Source organism: Theropithecus gelada, chromosome 8 (genome assembly GCF_003255815.1).
Source record: "Theropithecus gelada isolate Dixy chromosome 8, Tgel_1.0, whole genome shotgun sequence".
Taxonomy (NCBI): Eukaryota; Metazoa; Chordata; class Mammalia; order Primates; family Cercopithecidae; genus Theropithecus; species Theropithecus gelada.
Window position 1 is genome coordinate 111,620,185 of NC_037676.1, and position 25,305 is coordinate 111,645,489.

Genomic DNA, 25,305 nt, shown 5'->3' on the forward strand with positions numbered 1-25,305 from the left:
AAAAAAAAAAAAAATGCTTTCTAGTGATGATGAGAATGCAAGGAAATAGTTTCTTCTATGCAATGTTGGTGAGAACGAAAATAAGGACAACCTTTTGTGAAGATAACTTAGTAGTATCTTAATACAGACCTTCTGATTCATCACTATCACTTATATAACTCTATCCTACTGAAATAATGAGGTGAATGTGAAATGATATAGGCGCAAAGGTAGTCACTGAAGCACTATTTGTAAAAGTAAAAACCTAGAAACCTAAATCCCCATCAATAGCAGAAGGATTGTTTAAATGATGTAACTTTCACATTGAACACCATGCAGCCATGTGTAGATCCACATATATTCACCTGGAAAGAAATTCATGACATAAAGTGGAAAAAATGCAGAACTCTACTTATGAAATCATTTGGGGAAGGAGAGGAAGTGGAGAAGATAAGGCAGTGGGGGCAAAAACAACTGTGTAAACATAGAAAACAAGTCTGTATGGTTGTGCAAAATAGTAATAGTTATAAGAATGTGAGGGTTATTTTAGAAAAATCCATGGCTGGGAACTGAGAGTGGAAAATTCCACAATGAAGATAGGTCTAGTGACTGACCGCCCTTGGTGTCTCTGCTGGTGTCTGTGCATCTACTCTCTTCCATCTTTTCTGATCAGTCTCTTCTGCTTATTCATTATTTCTGTTCCATATTATTTGGCTCACACATGACCCAGCATGGAGACTCCTATCTCTTTGCTAGTCCCTGAATACATCAGAAGGTTGCCAAATTTGCAGAGGAATTTTGTAAAGAACAAATTGTATATACTGATTTTACTTGGCTTTATTTTTACCATTGGAAGAACAAATAATTCCAAAACTGGGTGAAAAACCAGGGTAAAGGTAAAAAAATGATACAAGGAAAAGTTGACTCTCGAATAGAAAGATGACTCAGTTTTTCAATTATTTAACAATAATTTATCAGTTATCATATTCAGAAAAAGCATAGGACATTTTGAGAAAATCAAGTTTAGTAGATTCATTTTCTTTAGATTTATTTTTAATTATAAAAATTCAAGTTAGGAGCTGTAAAACATGAACGGAAGACTGGTTTATTTGGTCACTGAGGAAGAGATCAGTCTTACCAGAGGACCCTCAGGGCTGGGCTTCAACATCGTAGGTGGGACAGATCAGCAGTATGTCTCCAACGACGGTGGCATCTACGTCAGCCGCATCAAAGAAAATGGGGCTGCGGCCCTGGATGGGCGGCTCCAGGAGCGTGATAAGATCCTTTCAGTAAATGGCCAAGACCTAAAGAATCTGCTGTACCAGAATGCTGTAGACCTCTTTCGTAATGCAGGTTATGCTGTGTCTCTGAGAGTGCAGCATAGGTTACAGGTGCAGAATGGACCTATAGGACATCGAGGTGAAGGGGACCCAAGTGGTATTCCCATATTTATGGTGCTGGTGCCAGTGTTTGCCCTCACCATGGTAGCAGCCTGGGTTTTCATGAGATACCGGCAACAACTTTGAAAAACTTGCTCTCTTTCAGTACTTCCAATGAAGATACATTTCACTCACCCTCCATCCCTGCTATTCTGCCGTGTCTTTCACTCTCTGCATAGCCAGATTTGAAGTGACTGATACCCACCCCAAACCTTGCTGTTCAGAATCTCCAATTCTTCGTATTCTAATGGGAAAGTAAAGATATTGCTTGAAGGAAAACTGAAGAAAAGACTTGCTTAGAACAAATGAGTTACATATTTTACTAGGACTTTTGATAGAAATTCAGCTACAACCCAAAGAGAGAAAGATTGAGTCTTCATGTCACCATAGGCAATATCATTTTTCTTAGCTGGCATGCCATAAAGACCAGCTGTGTGACATTAGAGGAAGAAAGGATTTTTCTTTTTAATGATCTTCCTTGGGAAATTATTGTGGCTTTTATTTAATTTCTAATTACATACCTGGGTGCCTATATGAGACAAAGGAGAGTGAGAAGAGCATTTTTACCTTTTTAAAAAAGCAAATACATATATACACATACATATGTAAATATTATAGTATAATAGTGATACCTATGGAGAATTAAAGGTGAGAAAGCTAAAAAAAAATTCAAGTTAATTTTAGTTTTAATTCAAGTTGTAATTGATGCAATGTATGATAATGCAATGGTCTTAATTTTTTTTTCTTGTATAGGTTATGTTCATTTTTGAAGAGTCTTCTTTAAAAAAAAGTGACTACAATGGTTTTGAATTTTATTTTACATCCTTTGACTTTTATTCACCTTTGCCTATGCTGAAATTAAAAATGAAAAACTAGTGTGGTCATATTTGTTACAACCTTTCTAATAAAATAATTGTGTGTAAAAATAGATTAATGATTCCAACATTATTGGAGAAAAGGCTAATATGACAGTCACAAGGATAAAGGAAGGTGGCTTATTCAGACGACACATACTTGGAGACCTACTTCGTACACCCAGTCAACAGCCACAGGTATTTTTGAAGCTTTTCTCATGACGCGTGATGTAATTTTAACAGTATAACTAGTTTATAATATATTAAAGACCTGATAAAACAGGGGGATCGACTTCTGTATTTCATGAGAACATTTGTGTTTACATTGATCAACTTGATAATATTATTTTATGACTTTTGGAAAAAGTATCTTCCTTATGACAAAATAGTAGATTTTTTAGCTCTACTATGCCAGAATTTGAAAATAGAGTCTTTCATTCAATCTTTACAGCAGTGCTGTAAAGATGAAGAAATTAAAGTGTAAAGAGATTAGGTGACTTTCCCAAGGGCAAGACTGAATGAAATATCAAAGTAGAAAAAATATAGACTAATTTCAGTAAACAAGCAAATCAACAAAATTCCATCACTTTTGTTAAAAACCTATTCATATTCTACTGCTGCCTCTTTGCCTCTGTTCTCTGACTTCTTGTTTCTTTATTTGAAGGTTGAAGTCTATGTCAATGGAATTCCAGCTAAATGTTCAGGTGACTGTGGGTTTACATGGGATTCCGACATTACTCCCCTAGTCTTGGCGACAAGCCCTTCTCAAGGTAAGTTCCTGATTTTTAACCTATACTAGGGTGTGAAAGATAACCAGCAAAATGTAAACTCTGATAATGACTTCTAAAACTATGGTTATACTGGTGTCACTGTTATACTGTTAGCTAAAGCAAGCAAACAGTTCTACATTGTGAAAATTAAAAATCCTATTAGACAAAAAAGCTATGGAAAGGGCACTAATTATTTATTTTTGAAAAAAAAACTATTTCTTTTGAAGCTGAAATCTTGCCTTTGAAGTAGAGGATTTGCTAATCTTAAACTTCTCTAGTTTCACCAGTTAGACTCAGTCTTTAAAATTTCACTTGGACACTGAGGCACTTTTGTTCAACTGTACTAGCTAGGGTATTAAGTGGAGTCTTTTATTCTATGAGACCACTTCCTCTAGGAGAGTTAGTATTAAAAGGCTAGTAACAAGACATCTGCTGTTTCATGAAAGAATGTGATCGTGTCCTAGATTTGAGAATATGAGATATAAAAATTATTGCCAGGAACTCAATCTAAGGAACACATTATACCATTTCTTCATAATATGTTATTGCCTCAAAAATGTGATTATGCTTTGTGTCTGAACAACTAAGGACTGAAATAAAACAGCAGGAATAAGGATAGTAAGGGATGGCTTTTTTTCAATCAGAACAATAAACTCAGACGCTATAGTTACATATTTAATCTTTATGGATAGTAGGAAAACTCACCAACTAATTTTATAGTGGTACCTCCCAAAAATTATTAAAATTTTAAAAATATTTCATTTTTATGTTGAAAGAATATATTTTTCAGACTTTTTAAAATAGTGATGATACTAACTTTGGGATAATTCAGATTACATGGGGTTAAAACTCTCAAGAATAAGGATTTAATGAACTTTAATTTGGTTATAGTCCTTTGGTATACTTATGTTTATATCCACTCTTGCATTTTATAATGAATTCCCAATTTTTTGTTATTTTTTTTATTTTTTATTTTTTATTTTTTTTTGAGGCTGAGTCTTGCTCTGTCACCAGGCTGGAGTGCAGTGGTGCGATCTTGCCTCGCTGCAACCTCCACCTTCCGGTTTCATGCGATTCTCCTGCTCAGCCTCCCTAGTAGCTGGGACTGCAGGTGCCCACTACCATGCCTGGATAATTTTTGTATTTTTAGTAGAGACAGAGTTTTACCACGTTGGCCAGGATGATTGAATTCCCACTTTTACGTGCACTTCCTGAAAAATGATTTCTTACCCAATATAGGAATCTGAATTGCCTTTTGCCACATTTGGATCATTTTTAAAATTGTGAAAATATAAGCATAAAGAAAACAACAAAAATACACATACTCTTCACTGAAAATTAACAGCTGTTAAAATTTTGTCATATTTACTTCTGATCAACAATTTAAGAAAGAAATATTATAGGAACAGCTAAATTTCTCTTTAAGCACCATCCCTAGACCTAGTCCCCTACATAATTCTTGAGGGGCAATCACAGTGATTAATTACTGTGTATATATTCTTCCATGACACTTTAAATACCTTTTGTATATAGCACACACACACATATATGGTCATTTTACCAGTTTCATAAGCTTACAAATGAAATATTACAATGTAAATATTATTTTGCATATTTCTTTTGTCATTCAGAATTCATTTTGAGATATATTTATGTGGTTTTATGTACACCTAACCCATCACGTTAAAGTATTTCATGAGTGTACCAACTTACCTAGTTCCTCTATTGATGGACATTTAGATTGTTTACAAGTTTTCACTTTTACCAATAAGACTATACTGAACTTTCTTGTACAAACCTCCTATTGCATATGTGTTAAAGCTACTTTAGGATATATACCGAGACATAGTATTATTGGATAACAACTGGTTGGATGAGTATTCAGTTTACTAGATGACCAAATTGCTCTTCCAAGTGGCTATACTACCAGCAAATATAATAGCAACATTATCCCCTATATCCTTGCCAATATTGGAAGTGATCGACTTCCTAATTTTAACTATTCCAATGGGTAAAAGTTATCACTTTTAAAACGTTTATTCTATTCCTTTATTAGTAATGCACATGAGCATCTTCTCATATGTTTCTTGGACATTCAGATTATTTTTTCTGCAAAGTGTTTAGCATAGTTTTTCCCTTTTTTATTGAATTCTCTTTTAAAATTTACTTGTAACCATTTACTATATTTTATGTTTACCAATCCTTTGCACATGGCTTCTCTCAGTATATTGCCTGTGCTTTGGTTTAGTTCTTGTTTATGAAAACATTTAAGTCACTTATTTATTCTAGTTTATTTATTTATTCCATTATGGTCAATCCCATGGCTTCATGTATCATATTTAAGAAATCCATCTCTACCTCAAAGTCATCAAGATATTTGGTTATATTTACTTCTAAAAATTTGAGTTTTATTTTTTGTTCTTAGCTATTTAAATCTATGTAGAATCTATATTGTACATGGTGTTACGTAAGTAGGGTGATCATGTATGTATTACATATATGATTTGTTAAAGATAGATATGTAATATCTATCTATCTAATCTATCTATAATTTGTTGATCAAACTTGGACAGTTTTAAGAGGGAATGGAAAAATCTTAAGTTTAAAACGCTGGAACACAGGTGTAAACCAGAACTGTCCCAGGCATTTTGGGATGTATATCACCCTAAACAGAGGACAGAGGAATCTTATTTTCTTTTCAAATGGGAAGTGTCCATACCACTAACTGTGTGATTTATCCTTTCCTCATAAATTTGCTATGGCAAGTCTGTCATATACTAAGTTACATATAGAGCTGTCTACTTAATTTCTTTATTATGAGAATAATTTGTTTCTTTATCTTATGCCATGTTTTCAGTCAGATAATTCTTTCCACTAGTCTCTGTCAACACACAGATTCAAAATATGAACATACGTAGAATAATTCAATGGAAATAATGGAAATAAAATACCATGGATAAATACATGTGGATTTTTCTCCCTGCTTGCCTATTCGGCTTACTGTTTATATCTTTTGAAGATAGACTTATTTTTATCTGAGAAATGTCTGATTTCATAATAACAGATATTAATATTGTTATTTAAATTGATCATTTTTAGGGTCCTATGAAGAAGGCACAATTCTAACCATAGTGGGTTCTGGATTTTCTCCTAGTTCAGCTGTATCAGTCTCAGTTGGACCAGTAGGTTGTTCTCTTCTTTCTGTGGATGGTAGGTCCTTATAAAAACTGTTAAGTCTAATTGTTCTTATCTAAGATAAAGTGGAATCAAAGAGCAGTATTACAATTATTTGATCATGTACAATTATCATGATCCATTATTTCAATTATCATGATCCCTATGGGGTTATGAAATTGGCAACCTGATCTATAGAATGCCTTATCTTTTAAATCTTTGATTATGACCACAGACTATTTCACTGTTGTACAGTGTCTTTATCCTATAATAGTTTAATTTTATCCTTTTTTCCCCTTCATTTGGAGGTTACATGAAATCTTTTTTGCATCAGTGTGTCTCTGGGATGCAAAAATGTATGAAATGCTTCTCTAGTGTTCCATGGTCCTGTCTGCCCACGTTTTGACAATGCCATGCAGGAAGAGGACGTGGCCAAGCTGGTCTCGAACTCCTGACCTCACGTGATCCACCTGCTTCAGCCTTCTAAAGTGCTGGCATTACAGTCATGAGCCCCCGCACCTGCCCTTCATTTAGTTTTTGATCATCTTTCCTGATAAAACCTGGTATTTTGCACCATTTTGGACATAATATATCTGACCAAAAATTTTAGAATTATTAATATAAATGAGCTTAATAAATTAGCTTTTAAAAAAATTATGACAGTAGCCTGTTTTGGGTACAGTAGCATCAGAAATAGATTGTTTACTTTGCTTTCATTCTTGGTTTACCTATTTTCTAGGAGTGTCTGATTCATAGCCTCAGGTAGTTTGCAAGGATTATTCCTCTTAAGATCCCCCCACCCATTAATACATGATTCGTTTTCTTTGGATACACGTCTTGAGATCTAAAAATGAAGGCCAATGTTAGTATTTGCAAGGATAACTTTTATCTCATAAAACCATTTGATTTACCATTTTCTTCATCTTTTTCTTTTTTTCACTAGAAAAAGAGATCAAGTGCCAGATTCTGAATGGAAGTGCTGGACATGCCCCAGTTGCTGTGTCCGTAGCTGATGTTGGACTAGCACAGAATGTAGGGGGTGAACAGTTCTACTTTGTTTATCAGAGTCAGATCTCACATATCTGGCCTGATTCTGGAAGCCTAGCAGGTAATGGTTAATGGTTTAAACAGAGAGAAAATTGCATGCATTTCCATCCGTTCAATGTGCTCTTTCTAGTACAGGGTGAAGGGAGAGGAGCCCAAAGCTTCCTCCTATAGAACAAAGGAGAGTCTCCTTTGAGAAGGCCCAGTGATTAAATGGCCGACTAATTCTTTTGTTTCTTACAAAGCACAAGTCGGGGTGCTGCTTATACTTACATCTTAGGTTATTGAATTAATATCATCAATTATTACATGTTTCTATAACAAGCACATCAATTATGTCAAGATAAGATTTATTAGTTATTATTCTGCTTACCAGCTGCTTCATTTGTAACCACAGTCTCAGTGGAGCTCCTTGACCCAGAAAAAGTTCTGGGAACAAACTGGGGAAAGGAGGGCTAACACAGAGGATGGAAAGAACATAACACATTTTTCCTGTCCTGCTTCATTTCCTTTGTACGTTTGTTTTTTTACCAGGCATAGTTTACGGTTTTGTGCTTTGGTTTTGATCCTTTTGGTATGCTTTTATTTTACATTATTTCATCGCTTATTTTTAAGGTTTAGTTTTCCTTTTACTTAGAAATATTAAAATTTGAGATTTGGCGAGAATCTTAATTCACTCTCCTCTTCCACCCACAGAATGGTTGAGTGAATAGAAGCAGCATACATTTTTGTAGGATGAAGGCACTGTGAAAAATAGCAGATGCTGCTGCCAATGCCCCAAAGCAAATATGTGTTGCAAATCTATGTTATTTCATTAAATCACTTAGCCCAGCTCCTTTATGGTTCCGAGCATCAGCACCCAGGCTCAGGTGTGTGGTGGTGATTGTGCTCATCTCCAGTCTGGTCCTTGATCTATTGGCCAGTCGATCTCTTGGATAATTAGACAATTCTCTAATGAGTTAGCTGTTATTAACATTTCTTTTTGTTATAGTTGAACTGGTTTTGTTGTTGTTTTTGTTTGCTTTTCTTATGAAGGTGGTACGCTACTGACTTTATCTGGATTTGGCTTTAATGAAAATTCAAAGGTATTAGTTGGAAATGAAACCTGCAATGTGATTGAAGGGGATTTGAATAGGATAACCTGCAGGACACCAAAAGTAAGACCTCTGGTTTCAGTCATTTTTTCCTAAGTCTGAAATATTATAAATGAGAAGACATCTCAGTTTGGGGAGTGGAGTGGTGAAACAAGTGGTGTATTTACATAGAAACTGCAGGGTTTCTATTATGCTCCTTAAAACTTCTTTCTTCCACATCTTTCCACTAAGATTAAAAGACAAAATATTGTCTCCACATTCAACATACTTAAAATCATGAAGAAAAGAGACACATAAGCTAATATTAAACAATGTATTTCATTTGAATTAATAGAAGTAGTAACAAAGTAAACATAAAACACAGTGGAGAGAGGGTGTCAGAAACAGTTTCACAGAAAAGTTGATGTCTCATCAGAATTTGAGGATGAATGAGAGTTTACCACGTAAATTTAAGGATGAAAAAAATTAGTAGTCTAAAGATTTCAGGAAAGTAAATCTAGAAATTAATAGTTTTCAAAAAATAATACTTTTTTTTTTTTTTTTTTTTAAGACAGAGTCTCGCTCTGTCACCAGGCTGTAGTGCAATGGCACGATCTCGGCTCACTGCAACCTCCGCCTGCTGGGTTAGAGCGATTCTCCTGCCTCAGCCTCCCCAGTATCTGGGACTACAGGCATGCACCACCACGCCCAGCTAATTTTTGTATTTTTAGTAGAGATGGGGTTTCACCATATTGGCCAGGATGGTCTCAATCTCTTGACTTCGTGTTCCACCCCCTCCTCAGCCTCTCAAAGTGCTGGGATTACAGGTGTGAGCCACTGCTCCCAGCCAGGAATACATTTGTAAATGTGTTAAAGTTTTAGTTTAAATGTATTAAATTTTCAGTTTCATAAAAAAATTGAAGTTCTCTGTGGAATATTGTATCCTAGAATCAATCATTGTTCTTTATTTTTAAAGCATAGTTTTTAAATTTAAACTAAGACTCTGGTTTCCTTATTACATATCAAAACGTAATGAATACTGTCACTGACTTTTTAAAAAAATGTAGCAGAACAAATGGGGGTATTTTGTATTTGCAATCTGCAGGAAAAAGAAATTTGTTTTTTGGACTAAATGATGGAGATGAGAATTGAGGGGATATGATAAACTAAAACTTACTTTGTTTACAATATGTCAGTCAGTTAAACACTGAGTGTGGATTAAATAAATACTAGATGTGAAAAAATGTTTTTCCTAATTGGGAATTGCATAGATGCTATATCTGCAAAAGCATCAAATAGTTTTCTTAGGGGGTCCAAGTGCTTAGTCTTGAACTCTGGAACAAGGTCTTCAAAAGATATAATGATGTGATTTGTCAGAGAAGAGAAATAAGAACTATACCTGTCTATTTTAAAAGCAAAAAGTCAAACTTTAGTATTTAATGCTTTATCAGACAATCAATTCTCCAGAACATCTCAACAATATTGTGGAGCCATCAGAAATCCAATAATATAGATGCATTTGAATGGATCATAAAACCCATGAAACTACTATGTCATATAACTTTATTTTGAGAACTCAAGCATGTAACCTATATTTGACACCACAACTTTCTAAATATATGAAAATATATGAAGGCTTTGAAATAAAACATCTTCAGAAGTTTATTTTCAATAATCTATTTCTTTTCAGCCCGTGTATTTCTGTATCTCAACAATTAATATTTTCTAATTTTTTTCCTCTTATTTTAGAAAACTGAGGGTATAGTTGATATTTCAGTTACTACCAATGGATTTCAAGTCACAGCAGGGGATGCTTTTAGTTACAATTGTTTACAGACGCCAATTATAACTGATTTTAGTCCAAAAGTACGAACAATACTAGGTAAGAAATTCTTCAATAAGATCAGTCATATCTTATTGTCATATGTATAAAAATGTGTGTGCACGTATGTATGTATATGTATTGTCATATATATGCATGTATGTATGTATACGTATTGACATATGTATGAAAAACATTTCTAGAAAGGCTTTTGAAGCATAGTTTCTTCTGCAGTTTTGCTTCTTAAGTTGAAACCAGTTATAGTTTTATGTGTGTGTATGTTTTACCATAGATTAATCTATTTATTATTTTATATTGAACATATGCAATAAGGAGAAAAATGGTAATATTTGTTAAAAAAGGACTTTGTCATCTTTTTTCCTTTTGAGCAATTGAATGTACATTTCATCCCTTTGTGGCTGCTACCAACTCTTTCGTTGTTTTTCCTCTTGCCTCTCTAAGTGCTAGGATTTCCTAAATCCAATGAAAGATGAGAGATGAATTGATTTATTTAATATGCAAATTTCACACTGGATAGCAAGTTGAACTTTTTGCATTATTTTTAAAATTTTAAAATACTAGGAGAAGTTAATTTAACAATTAAGGGCTATAATTTTGGAAATGAACTCACACAAAACATGGCGGTGTATGTTGGAGGAAAAACCTGCCAGATTCTTCACTGGAACTTCACAGATATTAGATGCCTTTTGCCCAAGTTGTCTCCTGGAAAACAAGATATCCACGTAGAAGTCAGAAACTGGGGTTTTGCATCAATAAGGTATGATAATGAACACAAACTTGATGGAGTTGTGGAACACATGGGGCTAGTGGAACTGGGATAGGAAAAGAAGTAGGCGTTAACCTTTAGGGGTTGCTCTCTTTACCTTTCTACATCTTCTTTTGCAAAATATGCTGAGAATATCTCATAGAACTGTAATATGACACCTAGTTTTGAGACCAATACCATTCAGATCAGGTTGTAAAATTCTCTGTACAACTAGCCTTATGTATATGTCACATGACTTTGATTCATTCAGGAAATGCGTATCAAGTAGCTTCTAGGGGCTTAGTGCTGCTGGCTGGATTTACACTGGATTAGAGGGGCATCTCCCCTGCATTAATGGTGCTCACAATTTTCTTGGAGAGAGAGATTTCAAACAGAGGATTACACCAAAAGTTTAATTGTAAATGTGAAAAATACTATGCGTTAGAGGTACTAGGTGCAGTAAGAGTCTATAATAGAGAGAGCTGACTTATCCTGAGCATCAGGGAAAGGTTCTCTGAAAAGGTGACAATTAAACCAAGAAATGGGTAGGTGGTGGCCATTTGAAGGAGAGGATGCAGAGAGTCTTTCTCCAACTCAATTTTCTGTAAGGACTTAGTATTTCTTTTTCCCTGAGACTATTTGTTAATTGATAAAATTTAGTTCTAGTGTGAGGAAGTTATTGGTTTAGATTACTTAGAAAAGGAAGATACTGAAATTTTATGGATACAAAAAGGCCAATAAAGCTAATGTCAGAGTAGAAGGAGATGACTGCAGCAAAATCTTGCAAGAAGTAAATGAAAATGAGCAACATTAAACATAAACCTCAGCACTACATCCATCTCCTCTTGGTTTCACAGGGCAGAGCTTACATGGGTTCTGTATTGGCTTGTGCTTTAGCTTGACGATATAATGGGTGAAATTGACACCACACAAAATTGTGTATTCAGATTCAAGAAATACCACGGTTATGCTATGGAAGTAAAAAGTTGACACAGTGACTCACGTGAATTTTTCTGCCTCTCTTAAGTTACGAGGGAAGTTTGAATGTGGAAGTCAAATATGTCATATCAGAAAAGCATTTACATTTTGAAGGCCTCCTAGCAGACGCATTGTCTGTAACCAAGCAAAATAAATTAAAAACTCTCTCCCTGAAGTAGTGGAAGGGAGACCCTGACAAGTTTTCAACAAACATGGAATAATAACTTCAAATTAATTTTACAAAACTTTGATTACTCAAATGTGTTAGATTTAATTACTATTTTTAAAGCAGAGCTACCTTTTTGTTTTACTCTAATGAAAATATAAAATATTTTTAAAAATCTAATGTATTTCTTGTGACCTCAGTTCTCATAAGCATATTTTTCCATAATATTGTAGGATCTTCCATCTCAAATTCTTCTGCCATTAGAATGTTCAGAAATGTAATCTTCATAGTTAGGGGAAAATACTGAATATACTATCCAACCAAATCAAAGATTATGATAATTGCCAGATTGTCTATCTTGAAAAACTAATGTATAATTAAATATCCAACTATTTCTTCTTTCTAAAGAAATCATATCCTAGCAAGGGTTTAGCGAGACAAACCAGAAGAAAGCTCATTGAAAAATGTATCCATTTTTTTTTTCTCAGAGACAAATTAAATTCTTCAATACAGTATGTTTTGGAAGTGACCAGCATGTTTCCACAAAGAGGCTCCTTGTTTGGTGGAACTGAAATCACCATAAGGGGTTTTGGATTCAGCACAATACCAGCTGACAATACCGTGCTGTTAGGTAAGAGCTTCTTTCATAGGAAGGTGATTATCATTTTTCTCAGCTTAAAGGATATACTATAGGTGCTGAGTTATTATATGAAGATTCTAAATCGCAGTTTTATTTTTCTAGTAGTATAAAAAAAGGTTAAGTGTATTTGGTTAAAGTGATAGAGAGAAACTGAATAACTACTTTTGATTTCAATAAATACTTACTGTGTATTTAATGTGTATGCAACATATAGAGTGGAGGAGTTGTTCTGCAGATAATGAGTACTCATACATGATTACTATCAGAAAAGAAGTACCGAAGATCCTACTATGTAAGGCAGAGTTTTTTTTAGGGTCTTGGCTGTCGATGAATTATACTTCATCTCTGTAATTCACAAAAAAATTTGACAAAATGTTTGCTTTTTAAAAATATCCAGTATTTATTCTTTCTAGGGTCCATCCCTTGCAATGTTACATCATCATCAGAAAATGTCATAAAGTGTATTCTTCATTCAACTGGGAATATATTCAGGATTACTAACAATGGGAAAGATTCAGGTATCAGCCATTTATATACTATGAAAAAATGGAAGCACTTAAACCTGAAATTAATTTGATTTTTATTTATTTTGTATTTCAAATTATTGAGAGACTGAGTACTCTTATTTCTTTTATAATTTGTCAGCAGTAACTGCTTGACATAGAGGGTCATATATAGAGTGAATTAACGGTAGATTGAGTCTAGAAGGCCATACTTTACAGTTTCCAACTTCAGGAATTGCCATTTGGTTTTGCTGCAGTACAGAAACTCCCAAATTGTAGTTTACTATCCGTCATGGATTTCCAAATGAACATTCCAAATAAAACTGATCATAGCTTTAAAAATATTCTCTGTAAGCTTTCTAAGCAAACTATTTATTGACTTCTAATTTTTTTTTTCAAATTGTCTTGATCATCACTTTTGGAGTTTTGTGACTTAATTTTTCCTTATCTTCTTTTTACCTTGCTTTCCAGTATTTCTATTTGTTTTTGTTTAGTGCTTAAATTATGTAAGTAATTAAGTTTTAGTGTTGATTAAAATGTTTTTACTACTGACTGTACATAAACTGCAATGTTGTCAAAGATAATTATTAAGAAATTCTCTTTTTCTTTTAAAATATGACTCAATTCTTGTTCCCAGTACATGGATTAGGTTATGCCTGGTCACCATCAGTCCTAAATGTGTCTGTAGGGGACACAGTGGCATGGCATTGGCAAACACATCCATTTCTTAGAGGGATAGGATATAGGGTTTTTTCTGTCTCCAGTCCTGGAAGTGTAATTTATGATGGCAAAGGATTCACAAATGGAAGACAAAAATCTACATCAGGTATGTTTCTGCTTATTGGGTTTCACATCATGCCACTTTTTCCTAGATCTAATAAAATGACATTTTTTGGTAGATTTAATACAGTATTTTTACATAAGTAATATACACAAATGCATAAGGTAAATTAGTTGGCATTTTATTTCTGTAGTAAAAATGTTAGCAATAAGTGTAAGCAAGTTATTTTATACATACTCAAGTGAGTTCTGATATTAGAAATATTTTATATTGATTCTGTGATAATCAATCAATTGAAAAACATATTGTGAAACCAAAATGCAATAAAATAGGAATATATGTTTAAATCAAACCAATCTGGTAGCAAGTGATGAACTTTGACTGACTGAAATCAATTGAAAATCAGTGTTTCTTATAGGACAGCTCAGAGTAAAATGTGCCTTTTAGATTGCCTGTTTTGTTTTGTACATGTAAGATTTTGAACTTTTAACTCATGAAAAAAAATTCTTTCATTTCATGTTGAATTTTTCTTTAAATTTTGGTATGTTATGCTCGACTTGCCATGGTTTTCTAGAAAATCAATGCTAAATCTCGTTTGGAATGTAATTTCATTACACAAGATAGCTTTTAATAGTCAGCGAGTTTTCTTACTACATTCTGTTGACATTTCATACACTTGAAAAATAAGAAACTGTCATCTGCATGTGCATTTAAATGATCATTTCAAGTCGTTTTCAGTCTCTTTTCAAAGATGCATTAATTGCTTATATTTATTATGTACAATCTCATTTTATGGCAGGTTCATTTTCTTACCAATTTACTTCACCTGGAATCCATTATTATAGCAGCGGGTACGTTGATGAGGCTCACTCCATTTTTCTCCAAGGAGTCATTAATGTTTTACCAGCTGAAACCAGGCACATTCCCCTGCACCTGTTTGTGGGTAGCTCTGAAGCCACATATGCTCATGGTAAGATAGTTAAAGATGGAAACTCTGTTACACAGGTGACCCAGGGTGTGTGTGATATTTCCGGAGCAGGTAGCAGATGACTGGGTCTCACTGTGCTTCTCTCTTACTAGCCACGTGACCTTGAATGGGTTTGGGCTTCTCTGAGGCTGGAATTTATCCTCTGAAATAAGGATTATGTTAATGTCTTCCCACCAGTCTCTCCCTCAGAATCGTTGTGTGCCTCAAGTGAGATGTAATGTAAAAATGTTCTGACACTATGTATGTGCCTGGACATATATTAAAATGTAAGATGATGTTATTATTTTCCCCATGGGGTCTGGCCTTGGACAAACTGAAAAATAAATCAATTTTATATTCAGTTTTCTCTCTTTACTGTGACATCTTTGATAAGGTCTTTAATACTTTTGTACTGCCTAAGACCCATTTGTCATTTTGTTTTTCAAAAAAGATTTACCAGAATTTAAACCATCATCATCAAAATAAAAAGTAACACAGTTCAAAAACAGTTATCGTTCTAGAATGTTATTCATGACTTACAGGCAGTTCTTTTGTCTAAAGGAGGACCTGAGAACTGGCACTTGGGAAGCTCTGTGGCAGGCTGCTTAGCAACAGAACCCCTGTGCGGCCTGGACAATACCAGGGTTAAAAATTCAAAAAGATTGCTATTTGAGGTTTCAAGTTGTTTTTCACCATCTATAAGCAACATTACACCATCCACTGGAACAGTAAATGAACTAATAACAATTATTGGACATGGCTTTAGTAATCTCACATGTGCTAATAAGGTAAGAATATAAATACCTCCTTTGTACTTCTATTACATGTTCCCAATGAAAGTATTTTGACGATAACCTTGTTATTTAATTTTTACGAGCTTTATTGAGATTTATCACATACCATACAATTCACCCATTTAAAGTGTATAATTCATAAACTTTTAGCATAAGCACAGAGTTGACATTCGTCACACAATCAATTTTAGAACATTTTCATTACCAAAACAAACAAACAAACAAACAAACAAACCCTAAATCCCTTAGATATCACACATAACCCCTCCATCGATCCCAGCCCAGGGCAATCTCTAATCTACTTTCTGTCTTTATAGATTTGGCTGTTCTGGACATTTCTTGTAAATAGAATCATACAATATGTGGTTCATTGTGACCAAGTTTATTTATTTTTCACTCAGCATAATGTTTTCAAGATTCACCAAAGTTGTACCATGTATCAGTACTTCATTCTTTTTTTGACCTAGTAATATTCTATTGTATGTTAAACAACCTTTTATTTATCCGTTCATCAGTTGATGGCCATTTGGGTTGTTTTCACCTTTTGATTATTATGAATAATGTAGCAATGCACATTTATGTACAAATCACAATTTAATCCAAGAGATGCCTTAATCAGCCCCTCCCCAATTAAATTTATGAATAAAAGATATTTATTTGCACATGATTAGCTTTTTAAATTTATAGTTGTTGCTAATACAACATTTGTTTATACTGGAGATATGTATTGACTTGTTTTATTTTGCATTCATTTCACTTACAGGTTACAATTGGTAGCTACCCCTGTGTCGTAGAAGAAAGTAGTGAGGATTCAATTACATGTCATATTGACCCTCAAAACTCAATGGATGTTGGTATCAGGGAAATTGTCACTTTGACTGTCTACAACTTGGGCACTGCTATCAATACGTTGTCCAATGAATTTGATAGGCGATTTGTGCTTTTGCCAAACATTGACCTGGTGTTGCCAAATGCAGGATCAACTACAGGAATGACAAGAGTGACCATAAAAGGCTCTGGATTTGCAGTTTCTTCTGCAGGTGTAAAAGTCCTTATGGGTCATTTCCCATGTAAAGTTCTATCAGTGGATTATACATCCATTGAATGTGAAACATCCCCTGCTGCCCAACAGCTTGTGGATGTAGATCTTCTAATACATGGAGTGCCTGCCCAGTGCCAGGGAAACTGCACCTTTTCATATTTAGAAAGCATCACTCCTTATATAACAGGAGTCTTCCCAAACTCTGTCATAGGGTCTGTAAAAGTTCTTATTGAAGGAGAAGGTTTGGGGACTGTTTTGGAGGACATTGCTGTTTTCATTGGAAATCAACAGTTCAGAGCAATAGAGGTTAATGAAAACAACATCACTGCTCTTGTGACTCCTCTCCCAGTTGGACATCATTCTCTTAGTGTTGTGGTGGGAAGCAAAGGCTTGGCTCTGGGAAACCTGACTGTCAGCAGCCCCCCAGTAGCATCTCTATCACCAACTTCTGGAAGCATTGGTGGTGGAACTACATTGGTGATCACAGGAAATGGCTTCTATCCAGGCAACACTACAGTCACTATTGGGGATGACCCTTGTCAAATTATTTCCATCAACCCCAATGAAGTCAACTGCCGCACTCCCGCTGGGACCACTGGAATGGTCGGTGTTAAAATCTTTGTTAATACAATTGCTTATCCACCTTTGCTTTTTACATATGCCCTGGAGGATACTCCATTTCTCAGAGGAATTATCCCAAGCAGAGGTACTCCAATATCTGCCTTATTATCTTGATATTATTGTATCGATAATATTTATTAGTATAGACTGGAATGATATTTGTAAATAACTATTAAGGTGTGTTTATAAACGATCCCAATTACACCTAATACATGGGATTCAAGTTCTGTGTAGTCTGTATTGTATGATTATTTTTCACACATTTATGGGATAACAATTTTAGACAAATTTCAACTTCTATTGAGGAACAAAATTCCGGTTAACTTGAGCTAAAAATAAGTGAAGATAGACCAAAACTGCTAATTCATTTATGTTATTGATGTTGATTTGAACTAGAAACTCCAGTTAAAATTCAAAAGTTGCAATCTTACTTACATTGAGAGTGTTTCAGAGTACCTTATTTCCATGAAACTACAAATGAGTATTAACTTATTAGCACACCAGAATTTTTTTTAAGGAGATAATTGGCACATTCAGTGGAGAAAATGTTATAAAATAAGATTTTCTTAATTACTTAGCATGACTCATTTTTCTAATTTAACAATAGTTTGATATATCATCTTGGTCCTTTGTCATTATGCTATGCTGTTTCTGATCATCTTCGAGCTATTAGAATGCTTATTATATATGCACTGAATTCTGGAGAGGAAGCTGTAGCGTAATAGTTGAGAGCTTGGCTCTCAAATGGCTCAAATTTTGGTTCCTTTAGTTTCCAGCTATGAAATTTTGGACAAGTTTTTTTAAACATCAATTTCTTTATTTATGCAGGTACATACATTATAAAGTTAAAGAAGTTTATTCTTATAATGTAACTTAGAATAGTACATTTAATGAAGAACTCATTAAATGTTAGCCTTTTAGAAAAGTCTTTTTTAGGTTACATCACAAGAGAAATGTATCAGGTTTGTGTAAGTAGTATTTTCTGCCTTCAAAGAGTTTGCTGTCGAAATCTTCTTTAATATGTCAAATTTGCTCATTTTGAAAGATGTGAACAATAGCAATGGCATATTTCTTTCCCATGTGGTTGTAATCATTGCAAATAATGGCATATGTTTCTTATTTCCATGGACTGTGTCTCTTCCTATCTCTGTCTTTGAATGATTTTTTTTTTTTTCAAAACAATGCATTCAAAGGTATAGGAGACTTGAAGACGTGTGAAAACTGAACTGTTTTTATTTGTTGAAGAGACAGGTGACACTGAGAACAACACTGTTGCATTTGAAAGGCAAAATGTCAAGCAAAATTAAATGTTAAGACCCATACAACTTTCTTTAGATTGTATCTTAAAACTATTTCGGCCAGGCACGGTGGCTCATGCCTGTAAGCACTTTGGGAGGCTGAGGTGGGTGGATTGCCTGAGCTCAGGAGTTCGAGATCAGCCCGGGCAACATGGTGAAACCTCGTCTCTACTAAAATACAAAAAATTAGCCGCGCGTGGCGGCATGTGCCTGGAGTCCCAGCTACTCTGGAGGCTGAGGCAGGAGAATCGCTTGAATCCGGGAGGCAGAAGTTGCAATGAGCTGAGATTGCACCATTGCGCTCTAGCCTGGGCGACAGAGTGAGATTCCATCTCCAAAACAAACAAAGAAACAAACAAACAAAATTATTCCTAACATGAAATATCTCTTTAGTATCTGTCATGTTTAAAATAAAATAATTATTTATATTTAAGCAATCCTCACTATGGTCAATTATATGGTAATTCTTTATTATTATCACTTGAATTAAAATCAAACTACTACTTGAGGGCACTGTGTTTGTAAAAAGTTATGTTGACTAATTTTCATTTAAAATTTAGGTATGCGAATATTCATTTGAACAGCCTAGGAAAAATTCCATATGTTTAATGCCCTTGATGTACATTTGTCAAAAGAGGGAAGCAAGAGAACAGCCAGAATCTAATTATTTGTTCTATGTGCACTCATTCAAGGCATTAACATCAACATTCACCTACAAATCTTTAAATTAATTCCTTTTTTCTGTATTTACTATCTTACACCCATTTACATATCGTAATTTGTTTACCAAGTCATAACTATCAAAAACGTTTGAATTAAGAAAAATGTAGTCTCTCCTCAAAAGAGTTGCTAATGTCAGGAAGGAAGGTACCAAAAATAAAGATAGTAAGCCTCATCCTTAAAATATGCTCTAACCCACGCTGCTCAGACATTCATACTTCCTAACTCTAGACCTGCTCTTCTCTCCTCCTCTCTTCTCTATTAGTGGGAATTAGTAACTTACAACTCAATAGAATGGACAGAAAGGCTGGAAAAATAATAAACATTAAGATAAATCACTTATAATTAATATACAGTAGAATGTAGGATATATTGTAGTCAAAATGTATTGTATGACACAGCATGTATTGTTAATATTTATATTAGTTTTAAAACACTAGGTATTCTTTTATTTATAAAAGTAAAGAGGTATATCTTTAAATGAATGTGTATTAATAGTTAGATATATTTATATTGTGTGCTTTTTTTTTTTTAAGGTCCACCAGGAACTGAAATTCAGATCACTGGATCCAACTTTGGCACTGAGATCTTGGAAATCTCGGTGATGATAAATAACATTCAGTGTAACGTAACCATGGCCAATGATAGTGTGTTGCAGTGCATCGTGGGAGATCATGCTGGGGGCACATTTCCTGTTATGATGCATCATAAGACAAAAGGCTCAGCTGTGTCCACAGTTGTATTTGAGTACCCGCTTAATATTCAAAATATTAATCCAAGCCAAGGTAGTCATAAGTATGCAGGAAACTGCAGATATTTTGTTTCAGAAAACACTTATTTAGAAACCTTATTTAGAAAATAATATGTTCTTCAAACACATAAAATTTCTAGTTTTGTGTGTTCTTTTTTTTTTTTTTTTTTTTGAGATGGAGTCTCACTCAGTCTCCCAGGTTGGAGTGCAGTGGTGCGATCTTGGCTCACTGCAAGCTCGGCCTCCCGGATTCATGCCATTCTCCTCCCTCAGTCTCCTGAGTAGCTGGGACTGCAGGCAAAACACCACCATGCCCGGCTAATTTTTTTTTTTTTTGTATTTTTAGTAGAGACGGGGTTTCACCGTGAAAATTTCTAGTTCTTATAGCACAATACAAATATTTTTCTTTATGTTGCAAATAAATAAGCATGTTAAGTGTATAATTATTTATTTCAAAATACTAAACTTTAAAATATAATACCTTATATTTCTTAGTGATGTATGATTAATTTATTTAAAACTTAATCTTACTTAAAATGACAGTTATATGTGAAAATGTTTCTTAAATCATGTTTAGACATCACTGGTATGTAATTATTTCTACATAAATTAATATCTTTTTTATTTAAAAATTTTTTTGGTTAAAAACCTTAAGAAAGTATAAATAAACCAACCTACTTATAATTAAAATTGTAATTGCATAGTCTATGTTTTGCCTACTCTGAAATCCTTTGTGACATCTCTTTTAAGTAAAATTTTAGTTCCTAGAAATAGTTCAAATACATTACCAGATATAACATTTACTCAGTGAGGATTTTAAAACACTACAATCAAAAGAGATTCAGTTGCATTCATAGAATAATGCACTATAATTTCAGTTCTAAGAAAATCTTCATTTAATGTAACTTACTTTTAACATTTAAAATAAAGGTAGAAAATATGTACACAGAAGAGGTTTTATTTTAATTAGCTTTGTTTTTCCTTTTTATTTGTCTTCACTAGGGAGCTTTGGTGGGGGTCAAACCATGACTGTGACAGGCACCGGATTTAATCCACAAAATTCAATTATATTAGTTTGTGGCTCAGAATGTGCAATTGACAGGCTTAGATCTGATTACACAACATTATTATGTGAGATTCCATCTAATAATGGTAAGTTGTCAGAAAAAATAATGGAAGTCTTTGAGAACTAGTTAATTTTATAAAGATCAGTTAATTTCTTTTTTCAAGTTACTGGCTGCCTTGGAGTAATTAAATCACTTTATTACTGTCCTGATTCTAAGCAATTTCTCCAGGACATTTTCTAGATTCACATGTCTTTTGAGATTCATAAATTGCAGATGGAATTGTTTATAATAAATTGCAGTTTTCCAGTTTATGGTGTAAACTGATGGTTCTTAGTCTATTGAGCATACCAAATGGAGAACACATGTTTAGTTCCCATTAGAATATTAGGCTTCCATTAAAGATAGGAGTTCCATTAATGGCTATGAGTGTCAATGCCGGTGGTGCATTGCTAAACTCAAACCCTACCTGTGACATTGAATAAGTTATTTAACCTCTCTATGCTTCAGTTTTTCCAACTATAAAGTGAGATGAATCACAGTAGTCTACTGGATTTTTGTCAGGTTTAATAAGTTAATGTACATAAAGTGGATGGAATGATGTCTAGAACCATATGTAATTCGCTATTATTCTCATGCTTACTTATTCATTTTTAGTTAATGGTTAAGAGCCTGGTCTCTGAGGAGTCCCTGTATCTCAGTTTTGTTACTTACTGTGTAACCCTAACTAAGTAACTTAACTTCTCTCTGCTTCAGTTTCTCCACGTATGAAATGGATATATTATTAACTCTAATTCAATAGATTGTTGTGAAGATTAAATATTTGGTAGTTTAGACAACAAATCTTAGTTATTACTTCACAAAATTTAAGAAGATATTTAAACAATGTGAATATTCTAGAAGAATAAAGGATATATTTTATGTGAACACATTTTTTTAAAACATTAACAAAATTTTTGAAGCTTTTCTAAATATTATTGCTTCTTTCTCTGACTTCCTTAACAAAGAATATTGAAAAATGCAATATTTTTATGATTGAGCTTATTTATCATTTTGACACCAGAGTTTGAATCCTGATTAAAAATATATATATACGTAGCAATGCTTCGAGACTTGTCAAGGTTTTAGGTTGTTTGTCTTAACACTGGCTCTGCATCTTCTCGTTATGTTTTTGCATCAGGTTTCTGTAGTCCTTGTTTCTGACCTTGCCTTCAGCTGTCACTGCTTGCTGTTATCAGTGTGTGTGTCTTTAAGCAGTTCTTCCCTCCTTCCTGTTCTAATTTACAAAGTTAGATTCTCTAGAATTGGAAAACTAAGCAGGCAGGTTTGTAGAATGTTCTACGCAAGAGTCTCCTTGGCAGGATCCAAGGGCTTTTTCTTCTGTTGATAGTGAGCATGAACTTTGTAATGTTTTTGGCTATTGCTAGAGGCCACTATTATTCATATGCAGCCCATGTATATTGGAAAAGGAAGATGATTGTGTGAAAAGGAAGATGTTATTGAAAATGTTTGGAGGTCTTGGAAATGAATCAGGGTCTGATGGCAGAACTGCATTCACTCTGATCCTCCTCTCATAGGCACGGGAGCTGAGCAAGCCTGTGAAGTGAGTGTGGTTAATGGGAAAGATTTGTCACAGTCAATGACTCCGTTTACATACGCAGTGTCACTGACTCCACTCATCACTGCAGTGTCTCCCAGAAGAGGCAGTACAGCAGGCGGCACCAGACTGACAGTCATGGGATCAGGATTCAGGTACTGTCTCCACACACACATGCATCGTTGTGCATTTCCAGACTCGAGCCATTACACCTGCTTTCTCCTATGCCTGGACAGTGTGGAAATACAGTCATGTAATGTGTACTTATATGCTCATAACTTATGCTTAAGGCAAAAATAGTACTAATTGCTAACATTTACTGAGTATTTATTTTGTGGCAACCACTTGCCTACCCACAGAGACATCCTGCCTTACTTCCTGAGATGTTTTTATCTCATTTTATGGTTAGAAGACAGATTAAACAGGTTAGACAACTTGCCCCCAATCCTAGTATGTAGCATCACAAATATAAATCCCCTTCTTGATATGCTTTCCCCACCATCTTATCTCCAGCCATGATCTGCTTCATTGGGTCAAAGAAACACCTTTCCATACAGCAAGTCTATTCCACTGTAATTGGTCAAGTTTCTTTTTCTTAAACATACTCATCATTTGGCTCAAGTTTGTGCACTGCGTTGCCATCATTATTCAGATGGGGAAGGCTGAAGTCAAAACACCAGATCACATACACCACAGAAGCTCATTGTAACTCCTCAAGCAGTTGTGATTACTTTTGACTTGCATTTTTACCTGGAGGTTAAGTTCTAAAGTCCACAAACATGATAAAAATGTCACATGGACAAGTGATCCTTGAAAATCTCTTTTAAAAGTACCTGTTGGGAGATCAACATAGAACCACTGAACAACAACAAAAATCACTGCTTTATTTTCCCCAACACTGGAACACTGGCTATTTACAGTCCTATTTTCTGGACTCTTAACCTCTTTGTTTACTTTTTTTTTCAATAAATATTTTGAAATCTTAGTATCAGAAAAAAGCATCAATCTGCACTTTGGTGGCTGATAGAATCAGGTTTATTTATTTATTTATTTATTTATTTATTTTTTGCAATAATATGTAGGAATAAAAGGGTTTGACAGCGTGATCTAGAAGTTTGAGAAAAACATACATGTTATGTGTTCCCTCTTTTTTTACAGTGAAAATGTAGAGGATGTTCATATCACTATAGCTGAAGCCAAATGTGATGTTGAGTATTCCAACAAGACACACATCATCTGCATGACAGATGCCCATACTCCCTCAGGGTGGGCTCCAGTTCGTGTCCACATCAGAGGTGTCGGCATGGCCAAACTGGTAATAGTGCTGTTGGGTATAGTAATCACAGCAACAGAAAACTAGCATTATGGGAGGTGGGCTAATTGGTAATGGTTGTTTTACTTTAATATCTCCAAAAAAATAACTGAGCTGTGACTATAATAAATTTAAAGTAGCTTATGTTTTTTGTTGCTTTTCCTAAAATTTTTATTGTTTTAGATTTTTTATTTTTCTGAGTTGTGGGGTAATTGGTAATAGACTTTTTAAACTTGATCATTATTGTGAAATAAACCAAGAGGCAATTATAACACATTTTAAGTAGGTTAGATTTTATTAATAAAATGCTTATTGTTTGTATATATTACATATATTTACTATGCAATATAAATATATTTATATTGTAATAAAAAGCTTTTTGAAAAATCGAATGAAAAACTCTGGTAAAATCCCTAAATTTTAAGGTCTCCTATGTTCTATTACAGGATAATGCTGACTTTCTTTATATTGATGCTTGGTCCTCCAATTTCTCATGGGGGGGACAATCTCCCCCAGAAGAAGGGTCTCTTGTTGTTATTACAAAAGGACAGACCATTCTGCTGGATCAAAGCACCCCTATTTTGAAAATGTTGCTTATTCAGGGTAAATTTCTGAATATCTGTTCATTAGACTCTGCCTGAGAAATATTTCTGTGAAACTGATTTAATCAAAGTCCACAATTAAGAACATCCATAGTTGCATCATATTTTTAGTACACAGTGTAGTCCTGGGCTTTCTAAATTGAGTATTGCAATCCATTTGTGATTATGATATTATTTAATGTGTTGCAGCCAGCATTTTAAAAATTAAATAGGATAGAAAGCATAAGAATGGATTGCATGCATATGAGTAAGTACCTTTTAAAAGTAAATGTTGTTTTATGAAACTTTTGGTTCAATAACAAAGTGGGGAGGTGTGAGCATGCCCGCCCACTTTCACTAGCTCACAACAAAAAAGGCATTTTCCACTTTGAAAAACACTGATGTAGTGGGTCCCAAGAGTTAAAAAATCATAGAGATTTGTCCTAAATGATCCCCTTGACTCCCTTTGGAAGATAGGTTGTGATTTTCACCTTTCCCTATGAACCTGTTTCTGTTGTTGCCTGGGGTTGTCTCTGCTGCTGTATTTTGTTTTTTACTGTAGAAAACTA

The 25,305-nt window shown here is 34.3% G+C and overlaps 1 protein-coding gene and 1 pseudogene across 2 annotated transcripts in view; both read left to right on the forward strand.

The window, feature by feature from the left end:
* Positions 1-25,305, forward strand: part of PKHD1L1 (PKHD1 like 1) — a 157,754-nt gene that overhangs the window by 62,606 nt on the left and 69,843 nt on the right. The window contains exons 26-43 of the mRNA XM_025394337.1: positions 2,348-2,470; positions 2,937-3,042; positions 6,142-6,252; positions 7,160-7,324; positions 8,296-8,417; positions 10,083-10,215; positions 10,738-10,933; positions 12,554-12,696; positions 13,119-13,223; positions 13,846-14,034; positions 14,789-14,959; positions 15,518-15,744; positions 16,514-17,498; positions 19,968-20,216; positions 21,185-21,334; positions 22,824-22,998; positions 24,002-24,158; positions 24,602-24,758. Of these exons, the coding sequence (XP_025250122.1) occupies positions 2,348-2,470; positions 2,937-3,042; positions 6,142-6,252; positions 7,160-7,324; positions 8,296-8,417; positions 10,083-10,215; positions 10,738-10,933; positions 12,554-12,696; positions 13,119-13,223; positions 13,846-14,034; positions 14,789-14,959; positions 15,518-15,744; positions 16,514-17,498; positions 19,968-20,216; positions 21,185-21,334; positions 22,824-22,998; positions 24,002-24,158; positions 24,602-24,758 (3,664 nt within the window). The remainder of the gene's footprint in view (positions 1-2,347; positions 2,471-2,936; positions 3,043-6,141; positions 6,253-7,159; positions 7,325-8,295; positions 8,418-10,082; positions 10,216-10,737; positions 10,934-12,553; positions 12,697-13,118; positions 13,224-13,845; positions 14,035-14,788; positions 14,960-15,517; positions 15,745-16,513; positions 17,499-19,967; positions 20,217-21,184; positions 21,335-22,823; positions 22,999-24,001; positions 24,159-24,601; positions 24,759-25,305) is intronic.
* LOC112629863 lies at positions 1,062-2,080 on the forward strand (annotated as a pseudogene). The gene has a single exon (XR_003120762.1). The product of XR_003120762.1 is annotated as a synaptojanin-2-binding protein pseudogene (transcript).